General features: G+C 38.0%; 1 protein-coding gene across 1 annotated transcript in view; it reads right to left on the bottom strand.

The window, feature by feature from the left end:
- Positions 1 to 19021, bottom strand: part of magi2a (membrane associated guanylate kinase, WW and PDZ domain containing 2a) — a 302773-nt gene that overhangs the window by 212231 nt on the left and 71521 nt on the right. The window contains exon 2 of the mRNA XM_079817222.1: positions 3907 to 4023. Coding sequence (XP_079673348.1) covers positions 3907 to 4023 — 117 coding nt within the window. The remainder of the gene's footprint in view (positions 1 to 3906; positions 4024 to 19021) is intronic.

Genomic DNA, 19021 nt, shown 5'->3' on the forward strand with positions numbered 1-19021 from the left:
CACAAAACAGCACTACTCATGTTTATCGAACAATTGATTTTATTAGCATGGTGCTAAGCTAAAAACTAGACTCACACCTCACAATTAAATTCAATAGAGTGTGAAGTTAACATGTTGCTATACTAACAGCATTAGAATCTAATAGTAACGCAACAAATAATTAATTCATATTTGGCCATTTCAAGATTATAAGTATGCAGCAGACAAAACAGCACTACTCTCACGTTTATCAAACAATTGATTCCATTAGCATGGTGCTAAGCTAAGAGCGGGACAATATAAAAGTAAATAGACTGAATAATTGGTCTATAATGTGATTATTGGAATGTGCCAGACAAAAAAGCGCTCCTCACATGAATCAAACATGAACCGCACCTCACAACTGATTTTAATAAAGTGGGTCTGTAAGAGCCATTATGCTTTATTTATATGTCTGTTGTAGTTCCACTGTTAGACACCGGGTGGAGTGTGGGTTTAATGGATATAGGTAGCCAGAGAGGAAGTGAGGTCAGGTGTAATGAGGGAAGCAAACAATTTTTGACCGTGTCAGGAGTGGGTATGAGGAGTACTATGTGTTTGAGCATCGTAACTGTGACAATAAAGGTGATAATTGCAGTACTGGACTGGAAGCGTCATGTTTTGGATCCCACGCGTCAGATAACCCTACAACACCTCTAGCCTAAGTGACAAGATGGTCCTTAGTCGCTTCAGGGTCATTAGCATATTGCTATGCTAGTAACCACATGAGAATCGTTGGCACTTGGCAGTCTGATAACTAACCTTAAAAAATACATAATAGTAAATTTTTTTGTATATTATTTTGTGAATTTAAAGGGGTGATGAATTGAGAAATCAACTTTCCCTTGAGCTTTTGATATATAAAAGGTCATGGTAATTTAAGAATATCCTGTAAGTTTCAGAGCTGAAAACTTCCTTATTAGTCAAAGAAAAGCTTTTATTGACACCAGGCCCAGCAAACGATCGATCTCAGAATGTGCCCGGCTATGACGTCTGAGGGTAGTGAAGCACCGCCTCAACAGAAGAAGAACAACGCCTGATTCTGTAGCCCCGCCCACCGACTCGTGCCACTAACATGACACAGGCCTACATGGAGCTAAACCGCATCGAATTTCTAAACATACCGCATAAGCTTCATTCGGATTCTAATATTATGAATGCATGGATGAACTTTATTTTTAATGAATATCCAGCTCACGTGGGGAAGACTTTGCGTTTGTTCCTTCATTTCTGATCACGGATTCGTTTGTAAACAAGAGACTGGATTTGCAGAAAGGATGAGATTACATGAATGAATGAAGCAACACACTAATGTGAGTAAAATATGTTTTTTATATGTGATAGTATTGCATTGTTACAGATTGTTTGATATAGATCTATTGATTGTGTACGTGTCTAACTTAACATACCTTAACACGTGGTCAAAGGCTGAAAAATCCTTTATTTGTGGTTCTTGATGTGCGTTGTTCACTCTCGTGACTTGATATTTGAAGGAAAAATCCAATCGCGGAAGTTTTGATCATGCAGTCTGCAACAAACTTGGCGCATGCCCGCACGCATGTGTGTGTGTGTGTGTGTGTGTGTGTGTGTGTGTGTGTGTGCAGTTCGCGCTTATATCCACCGATCGGGCGGGCCAAGTAATAAAAATATCAAATTCCAATCAATCGCGGGTGGATGAGAGATAAATCATTGTGTTTGTTTGATAAAGACATTTTGCAAGCCCTGTGGGACGAATTATTCCGGTTGCCGTTTACCCACATGTTTTAAAACAATCCCTCACGGTGTACTCGCGGGGAGACGAATCTTATCCAATCCAGGCTGTGGCCGTTTACTTCCAAGTCTTCAGTGCGGCACACCCATAGAATCCGAGTGTGCAGGAGAGAGCCTCAAAACCAGGGCAGAAAATAGCCTATTACTTATTCACTATGATGTTTTTGAATGTAAAAATCACGCAAACGTCTCAAGTTGACCTCAGACAACAGTATATATTTAAAAAAAAGGCAGTTCATGACACCTTTAAAATAAATATTCCAAAAATAATAAAATAAGTGTTCATTTGATCTAACCCATTTTGTGTACATCTCATTATCCTTTTGTTTACAATAAGCAACAACAACAACAACAAATACATAGCACACAAATATTGAGTAAAAATCTGTCCACCATCTTGGAGGAATATTTTCACCACTTTTCACAGTGGAATTGCCAAAATGGAATATCTTAGAACGCAATTATGCTGGCCACCTTTTCGAAAAATCTTCTTGTCGCTAGCACATCTATGATGCCCTTAAAATGTTTTCTAAGTAGGCAGCTCACTAGGTTTTGGAACAGAGGTGTTGCATTACATATGAATGAAAATAAATTTGTATGCATGGGTTTTTTCCAAACTATCCAATCTTTCTTCTTCTCCACCTCAATCTCGTTCTTCTTATTTCAAGCCATCAGTGTCCTTGTTTCTTTTTCCTCTTGCAAGCGTTCAATGAATCCGACATCTGAGGCATTTCATCTAAGGTCCTCACACCTCATTCATTTTTTTATCGTAATCTCTTGTCAGTCCATCCCTCTCTCTCTCATCTGTATTCTCTAAACCACTCTCTTTCTCCTGGGTACGGATCTCACGTGTCGGTCTCTGGTCTAATGGAATCACAGCTCAGTCTCTCAGCTGGACAGTAATCACTCTCTCTCTCTCTTTCTCTCTCTCGCTTGCTCTCACACATAACACAAGGGCTTCACTTGACCAGAATCTTCACGGAAATCCTTTCAAGTGTCGGTGCAGTCCAAAGACACAGTGTGTATTATATCTTATGTTTCAAAACATCTTCACAGACTACAACTCTAAATATACAGATACAAACGTCACATCATTATGAGTATGGCAAAGTGTTTACCTGTTTGAGGAAATTTTCAATCACAAATGGGCGGTTACATTAGACTTTGTGTTTTATACTATTCCATATGCTTTGCTGCGTACTAAAGTTCAGGTAGTTGAACTCTGACCTGCGAATTTGACTTAAACATCTCAGATCATGAAGCTTGTTGGGGAGATGTGCGCTATTCCTTTCTTAGCGATCACACTTGTGTGTTTGCACACCTGTAAATCCCATTGTATTGGACTACGTTACCAATGTCAGTTTTTGGGAGTGACAGCCGGATTTACTCTATTGACAGCCGAGTCTTGAAATGTCCTGGTCAAACAGCAACTTACAGTAGCATCTCGAATACTGTCTGTATGAATGAATAGGAGTTATACCAAAGATAGTCACGTCAATAAAAATGAAAAGTCTTATCCCTTTTGATGCAACAAGGACAAGGTCCAATCCTTCAAATCTTCATTACCCGACAGCAGCTTTTATATCCGGAGCATTTGAGTCGCGTGTAGAACACAAAACTGATGGGAGCAGCTACGGCAGAGAACAATGACTGGATCGAAAACCTTCAGTTGACACACATCTCATATCTCTGATTGACAGACAACTAGTTGTCTAGTCCTGTTCATTCACATAGTGCAGGTTTTCTAAGAATACAGTTGTGAGTTTGGTTATAGAATGCGGTTTTCACTCCTGTAAATAACTGAGCTGTGTGTGAACCTCACCGTAACACTGTTAGAAAGCACCCAAAACACGCTAGCAACCACTTACCAACATGCTAGCAACCGCCAAGTGCATCCTAGCAACTCCTTACCAAAGCCTTGCCAAACTAGCATTGTGGCAGCATCGGTTTTCAAGCAATGTTCTAAAAAATTACGTATATGTAAAATCAAGTAAGACTGCTCCGTTGCAGTGATCAGACAATATCTGCCAGAAAATCATAAATAAAAAGTTCAAGGGACCAAGCCAGTGAGGGCAGCAGTGTGGAAGGTTAAGGAAATCAGGGTCAAGAGTTACTCACAGGGTACTGTACGAAGATAGAGGTTGTCCCGAATAATTTGTTGCAGCTCGTGGTCCAATGAGCCCTTCTGGAAACGCAGGTTGAGATACTGCCTGAGATCTTTATCCACAACACCTCCTGTAACACACACACACACACAGGCGTTTAGATGACCCTCTACCGCGATACAATCTCATCTGATAACAGACTCCTTGCCGTTTACTTCACATTCACAATAAACTCTGTGAAGAAATGCCTTTGTGTGCAGTTTTTCTGTGGTAATAAAGGACTCCATTACGTGAATGTAAAAGGCCTGACAATACTGCAGCAAACCATGATTTAGTCACACGATACAAAAACCTAACCTCAAAGCGATTGCCTGAAGAGCTGTGAGAATACGTCTGTGATAGTTTCCACTTTGTTCTGTGGTCAAAAAGCTTTTTCAGGCTTCTAAGAGGGTCCTTCTTTCCTGTTCCGTTTATTTCCCATCAATATAAACACACAAAGTCGTGGATACACACACATTGATAGTTTTCCTAGTACATAGAAAAGACTTGGAATCTGAACACATAAGTGTACAGGGATCCCCATGGGGTGCTCCAGTAATAAATACACACACACATATACACGCGTCGTCATCATTATTACATCCTGTGATGAAATGGGGAGGGGGTTCTCTTCAGAAAATGTGCTTTATCAGCAGACAGACAGATAGAGTGTGAATGAGAGGGGGGTTGAAGCGAAAAACAGAGAGAGATAGATTAGACAGATGAGGGAATATGGAAAAAAGGCCAGTGAAATACATATACACACATTAACTGCATTTCGTCCCTCCCTCTTTCAAAGAATATTAAGTAAATTTCACAGTAACGCTTAAATCCTTAAAGGGCCAGTTCACCTAAAAATGTAAAAAAAATTCACAATGCGTATATTCGACCGTGGTGTGTTGCATTATCAAGTAACAAGACTAGTCAGAACATATAGCATTTCTTAAAATTTCTCGTAAAAAAAAGCGCAATAAGTAAATTTCACAGTAAAGCTTAGATTCTTAAAGGGCAAGTTCATCTAAATGAACATTGAAGTGTTCGCATAATAGAACAGATAACCCAATTATCACAGTGAAGCTTCCATCTTTAAAGTTCCCGTTCACCAAAAAATGAGCATTTGATTGTGCGTATATTAAAACTTGCCGCTTAGTGAGAACATACAGAATTTCGACAAATTTCTAAACCATTCAAACAAACACGTTTTTGGAAAGCAATAAGTACATTTCACAGAATAGCTTCCTACCTCAAAGGGCCAGTTCACATGAAAATTTTAATGCGAGTATATTCATACTTGGTGTGATGCAATGTTATGCATCATGTTTGAATATGCACGTCTTCGAATAAGATTTGAGATCTACTGTGGAGCATACAAAGAATATAGAAATATAAAAAATACTTTAAATGTTCCTCACACAACGTGATCATATATCTTCAGAAGATTTGGAATACAGTGCATAAGTCATATGGATTTTTTTGCTTTTATGGCTTTCAGTGACAATCCCAGTCCCCATCCACTTGAAAGGTGACCATGGCTATCAAACAAACTTTCCAGTTAATAATGGCTTAAGTTTAAGTCTGTTCCTCACATAAAGCTATCATATGGCTTTTATAAGACATACAAGTCCTACAGATTACTTATATTATGCTTTTGCTACTTTTTTGGAGCTCAAAATCCCCAGTCCCCATTCACTTTCATTGTATGGAAAAGGGCAGCATGAACATTTTTCCAAATTTCTTCTTTCGTGTTCCATGCAAGAAAGAAGCCAAAGGGGTTCGAAAGAACATGTAATGTTCATTTTTGGGTCAACTTTTCTTTAAAACATCATTTAAATGCACACGTTGAAATGTAAGACATCACCTGCGCATGTCTTCAAAAAGCGTAAGGGCAGTGTAAGAAAAAAGACGTCATACCAAGTAACTGTGCTCATGTGGGTTTCAGAAAACAGTTTTTCATGCTTCAAATCTACACCCACCAAACACACACATCACCCATCGATTCATGTATGCACACCAGTGGATATGAGAACTCCACATAGAGCAAACTCGATGCGTCTAGATAGAATAACCTACTTCAGACATACTGGTAAACTAGACATGACAACCATGCTATTTACACACACACAGTCAGTTAAAGAAAAACCTCTGCTTTACAATCAAATCATGTGTTAAAATCCAACACAGATATCATCGGCACATAGTTCTGTCTGGATGACACAGGACAGGCAATTAATGGCATATGACACACAAATTGATGAGTCTCACACACTCAGTTCCATGAAGAGAATTAAATAAAGACTGCAGACCCTGAAGCCTCAAATCCCTTGACACACACACACACGCACACGTTTTGTTGACTCACAGAGCGCAATGGAACGGCACTTCTCTTGCACGGTTCAGCCAGATGTTGCAGGCGATGATTTGAGCGTGTCTGTGATTGCATGCGTGTGTGTGTGTGTGTGCAGTCCAGGTCTCCACAGGTCTGCGGCCACAGTGTGCAGGTTTCCAAGCAGCGTTAGATGGGTTCAGTGCTACAGGCTGTCTCTCTGCACGTTGCCGTAACAGAGAGTGTCGCTCTGCAGTGACCGAGAGAGAGACAGACAGAGAGAGAAAGGGAGGTTGAGCACTGAGACGCTGCAGAAGAAACGTGCCCTAACAGTGGGAACCTATCACAAAGCTCTCTCTGCCTGTGTACGAGATGGAGGATGGGAAGAGATTCATCGCCCTCTATGGGTGAACTGGAGATTAACTCGATTTTTCACATATGTTGTAAATGTAAAGCAAATGTAGTATAATCCAAAACTAAATCCAAGATTCAGCAGACAAAGCAAGTGTGGGGTTAGTTCTTTTTTTTTCACAGATCAAAAGTACAAAAATAACAGCAATAATTTAGTATAAATGCATATAAAATGAAATGTATTCCTGTGATGGCAAAGCTGTATTTTCAGCATCATTACTCCAGCCTTCAGTGTCACATGATCCTTCAGAAATCAATCTAATATGCTGATTTGCTGTTCAAGAAACATTCATTTTTATTATCAATAAACAGTTAATATTTTTTTGTGAAAACCATGATACATTTAGTGAGAATTCCTTGAATCGAATGTTCATAAGAACATCATTTATTTTTTAACAAAAATCTTTTGTAACAGTAATATTTTTGTCAATTTTGATCAATTTAATAAATTGCAGAACAAAAGTACTAATATCTTTAAAAAGTCTTATGGTAGTGTTAGTAGTGTTCCTTCACAACAGTGCAAAGTAACCAATATGAAGAATCAAGCCAGCTATAGAGAAGAAACACACACACACACACACACACACACACACACACACAAACAAACACACACTTTTCTGCCACATACAAGTGAAAATTGTTGTAAATGAAGATGTTAATTAGATTGTCTGGAAGGGCAAATGTCTCTCCTACGCAAGAATTAAAAGGTTGCCCATGCCTATCTATTCTCCAGTCGATTCACAAATGTTTTACCAAACTTTAATTTAAACAAAATGCACACAGGCTTGACAGTAGGTCTAATATTTTTATAGTTACATCTATATTTTCCATTCTGGATTTCTTTTCTAATTGAAGTGATGAAGGGCATATTTAGTATATAGTAGTATATGCCAGTAACTTAAGCAAGATAAAAACACATGTCAACTGCTACGACAGATCCATCACAACTCTGAGCGTTTAGTTTGTTTTCCTAGCGATGTTCGAGTTACATTTGTTCTTATGAACTGGATATTTTTAATGATTAGATTCCATCAATTCATAATCTGTTAGGGGTGTGTGATACCTGGGTAGACATGATTAACTGGTAGAAATTTGTCAACCGGTAGAGACTTTAGATGTGATGTTGCTGTGCTACGCAGTCACGAAAGCTTATCTTTTGCATGCGTTTTTAAGCGGTTTAAAAACAAGTGATTTTAAACCGTTGAAGTGCAATTAGCAGCAAAAAGATCTCCTTTTAGTATATGCGCGTTCTTTCAGCGATGTCTGAGAGATGCGCGACATGACGCCGCTGCCCATAGAGTGCGTGAGAACTGAACTGAGTGCTTTTTGCTGACGAATTCTGCTTGAACAGTTAAATACACATACTTATGTGTCAAAGTGATCATCCATTGGCAAGTAAACACAGTCATTTATGTCTTAACCGAACGTTGAGTTGAGAAAGAAAATGCATGAGTAGCCTATATTAGATCCGTGCAGTCGGTCTTAAAGTGACAGCATCCTTATTTACCTGCTGTGCTTATTAATGCTAATCAAACAACAAAAATTGATACAAATCTCTCAATGCTCCTGACTAGGGTTGAGAACGAACTCTGTACTTTTAAGGGCACCGACCGAATTACATCGGTACTCCAGAGTACCGATTCACATGAAAGGGTAACTTCAGTGATTTAGCATTAAGCTTTGTATCAGTAGAAACGTAGTATATTTGAATTATGGTACTTTCCCCCCTCATATCCCCCTGAGATGAGAGAATTATGCATTTTATTTCTGGAAAAAATCCTCAGATGACTCAAATATCGGAATTTTGCCTCATCGGAGGATTTTTTGGCCAGAGGCTAAAAACTACAGCCAGTAGAAGGAGCTGTTCCGCATGTTTTCAACCCGCCCACAGGGGAGAGATCTCACTCACAGAATGTAAATGCTCTCGGCCTCGGGCATTCATAACGGGGCGATGCAGAGCAAAGTGAGTTTCAACTTTTCAATGAATTCCTATGAAAGTTTAGCTTCCATATGCGATCAGAAACCTTGCCAGACTGGACACGCTCTGAGAATGACAGCCGCGCTTACCTCAGCTCTGCTCAGCTCTTACTTCCCTCTCGTGCTGAATGAAATCTGACTCCTGCTGCGTTTGTCCTGTGACTTTCGTTCACAAATATCCTTTTATCACGTGTTAACATTGAAGAGGCTGTTTTTGTTACAGTATCTTTAAGGATAATAAGTTTTAATTACGTTGGTTATGATTGGTTAACCTGAAATAAGTAGCAACAGCAACACCAAATTGTTAAATAATGAACAGCGTCGACATGTAAACAAGGACTTAATTCGACGTCGGCTCACTCACACTTTATTGAAAAGACACGTTCAGTTTTTAATTGTAGTGTTTATTCTCTAACTGAACGAAATTATTGTATTATTATGAAGATCAAAACGACGCTGGGGGTGGTGTACGGAGTGGCCTCGTAGGGCAGCGAAGCAAGTGCATTCTGGGAGTTTCATCCACATGAGACAAAAATACATTTTCTGTCTTTTCTCAGTCTAGAAGGCACCAAATTCAAAAATAATTTCACATTTCTACTACATAAATGACACAGTTTAAATAGACATTCATCTTCCCAGCGCTGAAGTGCCCCTTTAAATCAATCGGTTACCGTTTCATTTGAGAAACACTCGTCATATCATAAACACACAGAAACTCAAAGGTCTTCAAGGCAACCCGTAAAAATAAGTTTTAACTTGACAAATATATTACTGTTGTACAATAGAATTTAGATAAGTACATGTATTATTAATGCAATAATAATACTAACACTAATGTAATAATAATGCATTATTATCAAAACTTTTATTTTTATTTTTTATATATATTACAGTATACAAACATCACAGACAATGGCAGACAGAAACCAAGGCAGCTCTGGCATAAAGTCAATAACATTTCTATAAATGACTTACAGTTTCTTTATGGTTATTGAGGTAAACATCCCTAAAGTACCGGAAAAAAGGTACCGTTGGGTACTGGCACCGAATTGCAGGTACAGTAAGGACTATCCATTGTTTTTTTATATATTTGATTACTTTATACATTTTATGTAGCAGTTCTTGTGCTTGAGGTTTTTCAGGTATAGGTCTTTGTTCTATTGTAGTTTGTTTTCTTTGCTCCTTCAGTTTACTTGTCTTCAGAAAGCGTGAGAGTTTTTTTAGGCTAGTATTGTTTTTTTTATTAATATTATATTGCAAATGGTGATAACAATTATGCAATGGTATCCGAAATTCTGATATCATAACCTTATTTAAAGCAAAAATAACTAAATCGTGATATAAATTGTTATCGTGAAATAAAATTACTGTGAAAAATGCTGTGTAGGAAATGTTGGGAACACTTTCAAGTGATATTTTAAACAAATCTTTAAAAAATGAACCATCCAAACAAACATATTTGCCAAATTAGTCAAACTACTCAATGATATTCTCACAATAAGAAATGTTCCCCCCCAAAATTTTTATAAATGAGACCAAATGGCTGGAGCAGAGGTCAAGAGAGGACAGGCTATTTCTTCTTTTGTAGAGAACTTCACAGTCAGCAGCTCAACTTTCATAACATAATTTCATAACATACCCACACAAAATGAGTAAGTGAAAGTGTTCAGGGTGCCATTGCCCTTGAGTGAGTACAGAGCACATGATGAAGAACAGGTGCCATCAGAACCCCCAGAGAGAGGGAACAGACTGTATTGAATTCTCATAACGTCCCACAGCTGCTGCTTTCCAGGACCTCAATGCCAGAAAGAACATCTTCAACATTTTTGAGAAAAGAGCAATTGTATATACAAAAAACAAATATCCTTTTATCGTGTGTTAACATTGAAAAGGCTGTTTTTGCTACTGTATCTTTAAGGATAATAAGTTTTAATTACGTTGGTTATGATTGGTTAACCTGAAATAAGTAGCAACAGCAACACCAAATTGGTAAATAATGAACAGCGTCGACATGTAAACAAGGACTTAATTCGACGATTTCTGAATGACCTCACAAGAAAAAGAGCAAAAAAATACCTTTTTTCCATAATAATTAACTAATATACTATAAATATAGCTTATGGAGACCTAGTTATACCTTTGGCTGGTGGCAGAAAAAAAATTACATAACACGTGTGCTGCCACTCTAACACACAAACACAAAACAAAGATAAGCAACATCTGCAGAGTTAACATGTTTCACACGCATGCTACATTAAATCATAAAATCATTATTTGCTACACGCAGAAGGACTGCACCTTTTAGCCCAGCAGGCAGATGTAGCACTTTATTATAGTTTAATGTGTCTGTAATGACTGTGTGTGTGTGTGTGCGCACGCATTTATACGTGCCCCCATATTTGGAGTGGGCATCAGGAAGACAGCTGTTGAGATAATAAGCCTCTAATTAGAAGAGAGGGACTGAGCTGAAACCCTGTGAGCAGAGATGCTCATTTAGAAACCTGCACAACAGTGTTGTGGAATGTAACATCTTATAATATAATGCATTACTCAAAAAAATGTATCAATGTCATATAAGAGTGTCCATGATAAAGAAAAAAAAAGTTTTCATTTTGGTTCCGAAAAACTTTTAAATCATTTTTAACAAAATCTGACATTTATTGATTCTAAAAATGTGATGTTGTGTAACCGTCAACGAAAAAGCAAAAACATGTGGGAGTACATATATAATCATTATTTTCAAAAATGTTTTTAAAATATATTTTTCAAAGTAAAAAGCATTTTTAACAAATATGACAAATTACGAATTCATAAATATGATTAATGTTTTGAGGGAGTTGCACCACATGATATTTTACATCATGGACTAACCATCCCTTGCCATCCTTTTTTAGTTTTTTTTGTTTACTAATCGAAATGATTATGTCAAACTATTAATAATGTTTTTTTTTCTTTTCAAGAACTATATTACTTTACTTACTTGGTATCATGATAGTATGGAAGCTTGTTTCCACCATGGAATAAAACATAAAAAAGGAAATTGGGACGTTTTATCTCACCATTCTGACCTTTTGCCCCGCAATTGCGAGTTTACATCTCGCAGTAATTTTTTTCCCTCAGATTTGTGAGACATAATATGTCAGCATACATATGAAATATAAACTCACAATTGTAAGAAAAAAAAAGCAATTGCGAAAAAAAGTCAGAATTGCGAGATACAAATTAAGAATTGTGATATAAACTTGCAATTGTGAGAAAAAAGTCAGAATTGCAAGAAAAAAGTCATAATTGCGAGAAAAAGTCATAATTGTGACAAACTCACATGCAATTGTAAGAAAAAAGTTGCAATTGCGAGAAAAAAAGTCAGAATTGTGATATAAACTCACAGTTGTAAGAAAAAAAGAGTCCGAGTCCGAGTCCGAGTCATTTGATTTTGAGTATCTACCGATACCGAGTCCCGATCCGATACTTCTATAATACATTAAATAAGAATAAAGAAGAGCGAAAAAACTGATCCAGGATGTTCCTTATTTTTTATTTAATTCACCTTATTTAACCAATAGCGTCTCTGCAACAAAGTGATGTCATGCCGCACGCGTTGCTGTTTCTGTGTGGAGTAAAAAGGGTCTAACTCTGTGCCACCGCATAACTATAGATATGTTAAAAAATAATGAGAATATAATACATATATATCCGAGTCCTGATCGGGAGGTAATGTCCGATTCTGATCGAGTCTGAAACCACGTGATCGGGCCCGATTTCTGATCACGTGATCGGATCTGGACATCCCTAATATAAACTCACAATTGCAAGGAAAAAAGTCAGAATCGCAAGAAAATGGTCAGAATTGTGAGATGAAGTGAAAGCCAAGGATGGTAACCCATACTGCATTTAACACATCCAAGTTCGTGCACACACATTAGGAGTAGTGAGTAGTGAACATACACACCACAAAACGTGGACACACACACATACACACACAGCAGTGGGCAGCCATTCACTGTGGCGCCCAGGGAGCGATTGGGGGTTAGGTGCCTTGTCATTTTCTGCTGGTTGTGATGCATATTCAGGTACGGCTCCGATTTCAATGCGTTTCACAATTCCACCAGTGAGTGACTGCTTAAAGTCCTCTTCTTGAAAATGATCTCCACAGACGAAAGTGTTTCCTCGTTTAATGACAAAATTTTGGCTTTCTTTGCATTTTATTGCTTGAACCCACCTCCTACAAAGTTCAGCATCTTTTGGAAATTCGTGAAAAGACAAATCCGGACGTTTTCTTTTAGAATTTGAACAAAACGGAACACTGCAGTGGCTATTGCTGGTCTTCACGGTCGCCGCCATTGTTTTACCCAACTATGACGACTTCTGGTTCGCGAACACGGAAGTGTGAAAAGGGTCTATTGAGAATCGAACCCGCGACCTGCAGGATACAAGTCCGAAGGTGCGTCCCAATTCGCATACTTATGCACTATAACGCTTTTAAGTATGAATAGTGTAAGTAGTGTGTTCACACTGAAAATTCCACATTAAATACCCGGATGATGCACTAAATTAATGGAAAAAACGAAGTGTGGAATGTTGGACACTTCATGCACTCAACTGTCGCAGCTTAAATTACGTAGTGGAGGGGGAGGGGCTACCAGATTCCGATGTTGAATGACACAATAACCATGTAAAGTTCCAACACTACACGGTTGAGTACATAAGTACATAGTGTATAAGTGCATAGTGTATAGTGCGTCATTTGGGACACAGCTCGACTCTCTAACCATTAGGCCACAACTGCCCGAGAAAAAAAATGTGGTGGAAACAAGCTTCCATAGGATAGTTTTATCACCCTTTTTCATCACATTTTTATGTTTTACTTTTTGCCCCCTAAAATTACATCCTAATACATTTTTATTTAGAAATTGAAACATGCTAATCATACACAATGATTATTCCAATCCAAGTCTCATTTACTAGGAGATAAGGAGATTTATGGTTTCGTTTATGCAAATTACTGACCTTGGGCACACAATCGCATTTAAAGTGCTTCAAATGAACAATACTAACATTACAACAGGTTAAACCAAATTCATGCGCATTTACGTATTATGAACTAGGTGGATTTTTGTTGAGCAAATAAATATGATTAATCCATGCAATCATTAGTAAATGTGACCCATTGTTTAAATTAAAATGTTAATGATTTTTTTTTTTTAAATCAATAAAAAAAAAACACCACAAAAAGGCACATCATTGAACCAACACTATCGTACTCTCCAGTGATAAAGTGTCTTGTCTGAGACGTCAATCATGTTCTCTACATATAGTGTAGCCTATAGAGTCTGGCAGAATGTAGAAGTCTATCAGGAGTTGCGTCTAACAAAACACACACACACACACACACACACACACACACACACACACACACACACACACGAGCACACAGACTCATCTCTCACACTGGGAGTGGCGTTAGAGCGGCTAATAGAAAATGTCCATCATCCTCAGCGCTGCAGAAGGAGCTGCAGCCTCCATCATTTACACAAAACGCACAGTCTCTGTGTTTCTCAGCTCATTTTACAGATATCACACAATGACAAGTTTATAAAAGTCATGAGTGATGTCTTTATGGAAGAATAAAGATATTGTGTGCAGTGTAATAATAACCTAAGATTAAAGGGCAGAAAGATACTTCTATGTGTCACATTTGTCATAAATTTTCAGGCTTGTTTTAAAAGCTCTTAAAATGTGAACAATAGAAAATATTTTACTATGCTTTAACAATTAAACAAGGCATTAAATAACACTCTAAACACAATTGTTCAATGCTAAATCCAAAGGTTGCCTAAAATACAGATAAGATGTGCGAGGAGACTTTGTCCTTGTTTTTTATGGTGCGTTCAAGTCATGTCGAAAAAGTCGTATTTACGAGTTGAACGCACATGAACGCCACCACAAAGTCATAAATACGAGTGGGAGGCTCGACATTTTCTTTAAGCCCCAATGTTTACGAGTTGGAGACGTTCACAAGAAATGTGGCGGAGAATACCACAATATTTATAGGTATTTAGCAGTGACATTGTCAGGCTTTTTGATTGCTAACTTCCTGCACAAAATATAATAGCATTGTAATATAACAATATACGTAGTATGAGAAAATAAAGTTTACAGTGGCTTCATAAATTAATTAAAAATATTAAAAAAGCAAAACACACCTGGTGCACATTTTTGTTCTTCTATTTCTGGAAGTACAGGTTAAATCCTTGCTGTATTTTTGTGTAGTACACCGCCATCCTGCTCCAACCAAAGTGACTTGAACGCACCTGACGTTGTAAACACGACTTCTCAACACGTAAATACCATTAGTACTAGTCGTTTTCTCTCATTTTCTCTATCATTTGTTCTTAAATCATTCTACATCTGTATCACTTCTGTCTTTATAAATGTACAGTTCTAACCAGTTCACTATAGTTTAGATCACATTGGTTTATTTTTAATTCAGTTCAGATAAGCTAATTTCGCTTTGATAGAGTTTGACTGTTCATTTCAAAGTGGATCAGCTTAGCTCGATTCAGCAGCTCAATTCAATTCAGAACACCTCTTCATTTTAGTTCAGTTCAGTTCAGCACAGTTTAGAACATGAATTCCCCAAAAGCATTGTAAGCTAAGTAGAGACTATTTGCGGCAATAGTCACAATGTTTGTGAGAAATGCAGCCCAGTTTAGTTTACCACAGTTCAGTTCAGTACAGCTCAGTTCAGTACAGTACAGCTCAGTTCAGTTCAGTACAGTACAGTACAGTACAGTACAGTACAGTACAGTTCAGTACAGTTCAGTACAGTTCAGTACAGCTCAGTTCAGTTCAGTTCAGTACAGTACAGTACAGTTCAGTACAGCTCAGTTCAGTACAGCTCAGTTCAGTACAGCTCAGTTCAGTACAGCTCAGTTCAGTACAGCTCAGCTCAGCTCAGCTCAGCTCAGTTCAGTTCAGTTCAGTTCAGTTCAGTTCAGTACAGCTCAGTTCAGTACAGTACAGTACAGTACAGTACAGTACAGTTCAGTACAGTTCAGTACAGTTCAGTACAGCTCAGTTCAGTTCAGTACAGTTCAGTACAGCTCAGTTCAGTACAGCTCAGTACAGTTCAGTACAGCTCAGTTCAGTACAGCTCAGTACAGCTCAGTTCAGTACAGTACAGTAAGCTAAGTAGAGACTATTTGCGGCAATAGTCACAATGTTTGTGAGAAATGCAGCCCAGTTTAGTTTACCACAGTTCAGTTCAGTACAGCTCAGTTCAGTACAGTACAGCTCAGCTCAGTTCAGTTCAGTACAGTACAGTACAGTACAGTACAGTACAGTTCAGTACAGTTCAGTACAGTTCAGTACAGCTCAGTTCAGTTCAGTTCAGTTCAGTACAGTACAGTACAGTACAGTACAGTTCAGTACAGCTCAGTTCAGTACAGCTCAGTTCAGTACAGCTCAGTTCAGTACAGCTCAGTTCAGTACAGCTCAGCTCAGCTCAGCTCAGCTCAGTTCAGTTCAGTTCAGTACAGCTCAGTTCAGTACAGTACAGTACAGTACAGTTCAGTACAGTTCAGTACAGTTCAGTACAGCTCAGTTCAGTTCAGTACAGTTCAGTACAGCTCAGTTCAGTACAGCTCAGTACAGTTCAGTACAGCTCAGTTCAGTACAGCTCAGTACAGCTCAGTTCAGTACAGTACAGTAAGCTAAGTAGAGACTATTTGCGGCAATAGTCACTATGTGTGTGAGAAATGCAGCCCAGTTTAGTTTACCACAGTTCAGTTCGGTACAGCTCAGTTTAGTTAAAGTGCCCCTATTATGGATTTTTGAAAATTACCTTTCATGGAGAGTGTAATGTAGCTGTCTGCAAAGTTGTGCATCATAAATAAAGTTATTTTATCTCAAAAGAAAGAGTCAACTCTGAACCGCTTAAACGAATCTTGAATCTATTTTCAAATGTTCAAGCTCGTTCGTGTGGATAACATGTCAAGACACTGTGAAAATAAATTCCGATTTATTTTCACTTCCAAAGGATGAGGCTGTGAGGAATCAGTGGTTATAATTCATCTTTACCATGATACCACAGCAGTATAATCCCTTAATTTTACTGATGAATGTTTCTCCAATCTCAGCGAGCTCAACACGGTAACGTTATTCGTAAAACAGTTGCCCTTGAAAGATGGGTCAGCTCTCAGGTTGTTTGGACCAGCTTGCGCCTAAGAATCATAACCGATTAATTATTGATGTATTTATTTCCTACCGGGTGTTCAAAATATGAGAGTTTTGTGTTTTATATTGTGCAGGTCTCTGACTAACTGGCTAACTCACATTATTACTGTTTTACTGAAATACTTCTGTAAATCAGCGGTGTGCCACTATTACCTAAAACTGTGTCTATAAATGCAAATTGTCTGTCGTTCTTACTACTTTGAGTAAAGATAAAGGATGAAGCAAGATTTGTTTTGCAAATTTTTATGTTAGATCAGTCATTCTAACCAGCACTGTTATTGATTTGGTTAATAAAGTTTGCGCATGTGCACCACAATAAATTAGAAATATACAATGACCATCAACATTTTGTTGATGGTCATTATGGTAATGGCCGTTTGTTTCTGACGTGCGCTGTAAGTGGTAGACCAATCACAACAGACAGTTCAGTTTAGTTCAGTTCAGTTCAGTTCAGTTCAGTTCAGTTCAGTTCAGTTCAGTTCAGTTCAGTTCAGTACAGCTCAGTTCAGTTCAGTTCAGTTCAGTTCAGTTCAGTTCAATACAGCTGTTCAGTTCAGTACAGCTCAGTTCAGTTCAGTTCAGTTCAGTTCAGTACAGTACAGTACAGTACAGTTCAGTACAGTTTAGTACAGTTCAGTACAGTTCAGTACAGTTCAGTACAGCTCAGTTCAGTACAGTACAGCTCAGCTCAGCTCAGTTCAGTTCAGTTCAGTTCAGTACAGCTCAGTTCAGTACAGTACAGTACAGTTCAGTATAGTTCAGTACAGCTCAGTTCAGTACAGCTCAGTTCAGTACAGTACAGCTCAGCTCAGTTCAGTTCAGTACAGTACAGTACAGTACAGTACAGTACAGTACAGTACAGTTCAGTACAGTTCAGTACAGTTCAGTACAGCTCAGTTCAGTTCAGTTCAGTACAGTACAGTACAGTTCAGTACAGCTCAGTTCAGTACAGCTCAGTTCAGTACAGCTCAGTTCAGTACAGCTCAGTTCAGTACAGCTCAGCTCAGTTCAGTTCAGTTCAGTTCAGTTCAGTACAGCTTAGTTCAGTACAGTACAGTACAGTACAGTACAGTTCAGTACAGTTCAGTACAGTTCAGTACAGCTCAGTTCAGTACAGTTCAGTACAGCTCAGTTCAGTACAGCTCAGTACAGTTCAGTACAGCTCAGTTCAGTACAGCTCAGTACACCTCAGTTCAGTACAGTACAGTACAGTTCAGTACAGCTCAGTTCAGTACAGCTCAGTTTAGTTCAGTACAGCTCAGTTTAATTAAGTACAGCTCAGTTTAGTTCAGAACAGCTCAGTACAGTAGTTTAGTTTAATTTAGTTCAGTACAGTACAGTACAGTACAGCACAGTTTAGTTCATTACAGTTCAGCTCAGCTCAGCTCAGTTTAGTTCATTACAGCTCAGTTTAATTAAGTACAGTAGTTTAGTTTAATTTAGTTTAGTTAAGTACAGTACAGCACAGTTTAGTTCATTACAGTTCAGCTCAGCTCAGCTCAGTTCAGTTCAGTTCAGTTCAGTTCAGTTCAGTACAGTTCAGTACAACTCAGTTTAGTTCAGTACAGCTCAGTTTAGTTCAGTACAGTTCAGTTTAATTCAGTACAGTAGTTTAGTTTAATTTAGTTTAGTTCAGTACAATTCAGCACAGTTTAGTTAATTACAGTTCAGTTCAGTACAGCTCAGTTCATTACAGCTCAATTTAGTTCAGTACAACTCAGTTCAGTTCAGTTCAGTATAGTTCAGTACCGCTCAGTTTAGTTTAGTTCAGTACAGTACAGCAGAGTTTAGTTCATTACAGTACAGTACAGTACAGTACAGTACAATACAGTACAGTTCAGTTCAGTACAGCTCAGTTTAGTTCAGTACAGCTCAGTTTAGTTTAATTCAGTACAGTAGTTTAGTTTAATTTAGTTTAGTTCAGTACAGTACAGCTCAGTTTAGTTCAGTACATTTCAGTTTAATTCAGTACAGTAGTTTAGTTTAATTTAGTTTAGTTCAGTACAATACAGCACAGTTTAGTTAATTACAGTTCAGTTCAGTACAGCTCAGTTCAGTTCAGTTCAGTTCATTACAGCTCAATTTAGTTCAGTACAACTCAGTTCAGTACAGTATAGTTCAGTACCGCTCAGTTTAGTTTAGT

This window comes from Gobio gobio (genome assembly GCF_949357685.1).
Source record: "Gobio gobio genome assembly, chromosome: 5".
Taxonomy (NCBI): domain Eukaryota; kingdom Metazoa; phylum Chordata; class Actinopteri; order Cypriniformes; family Gobionidae; genus Gobio; species Gobio gobio.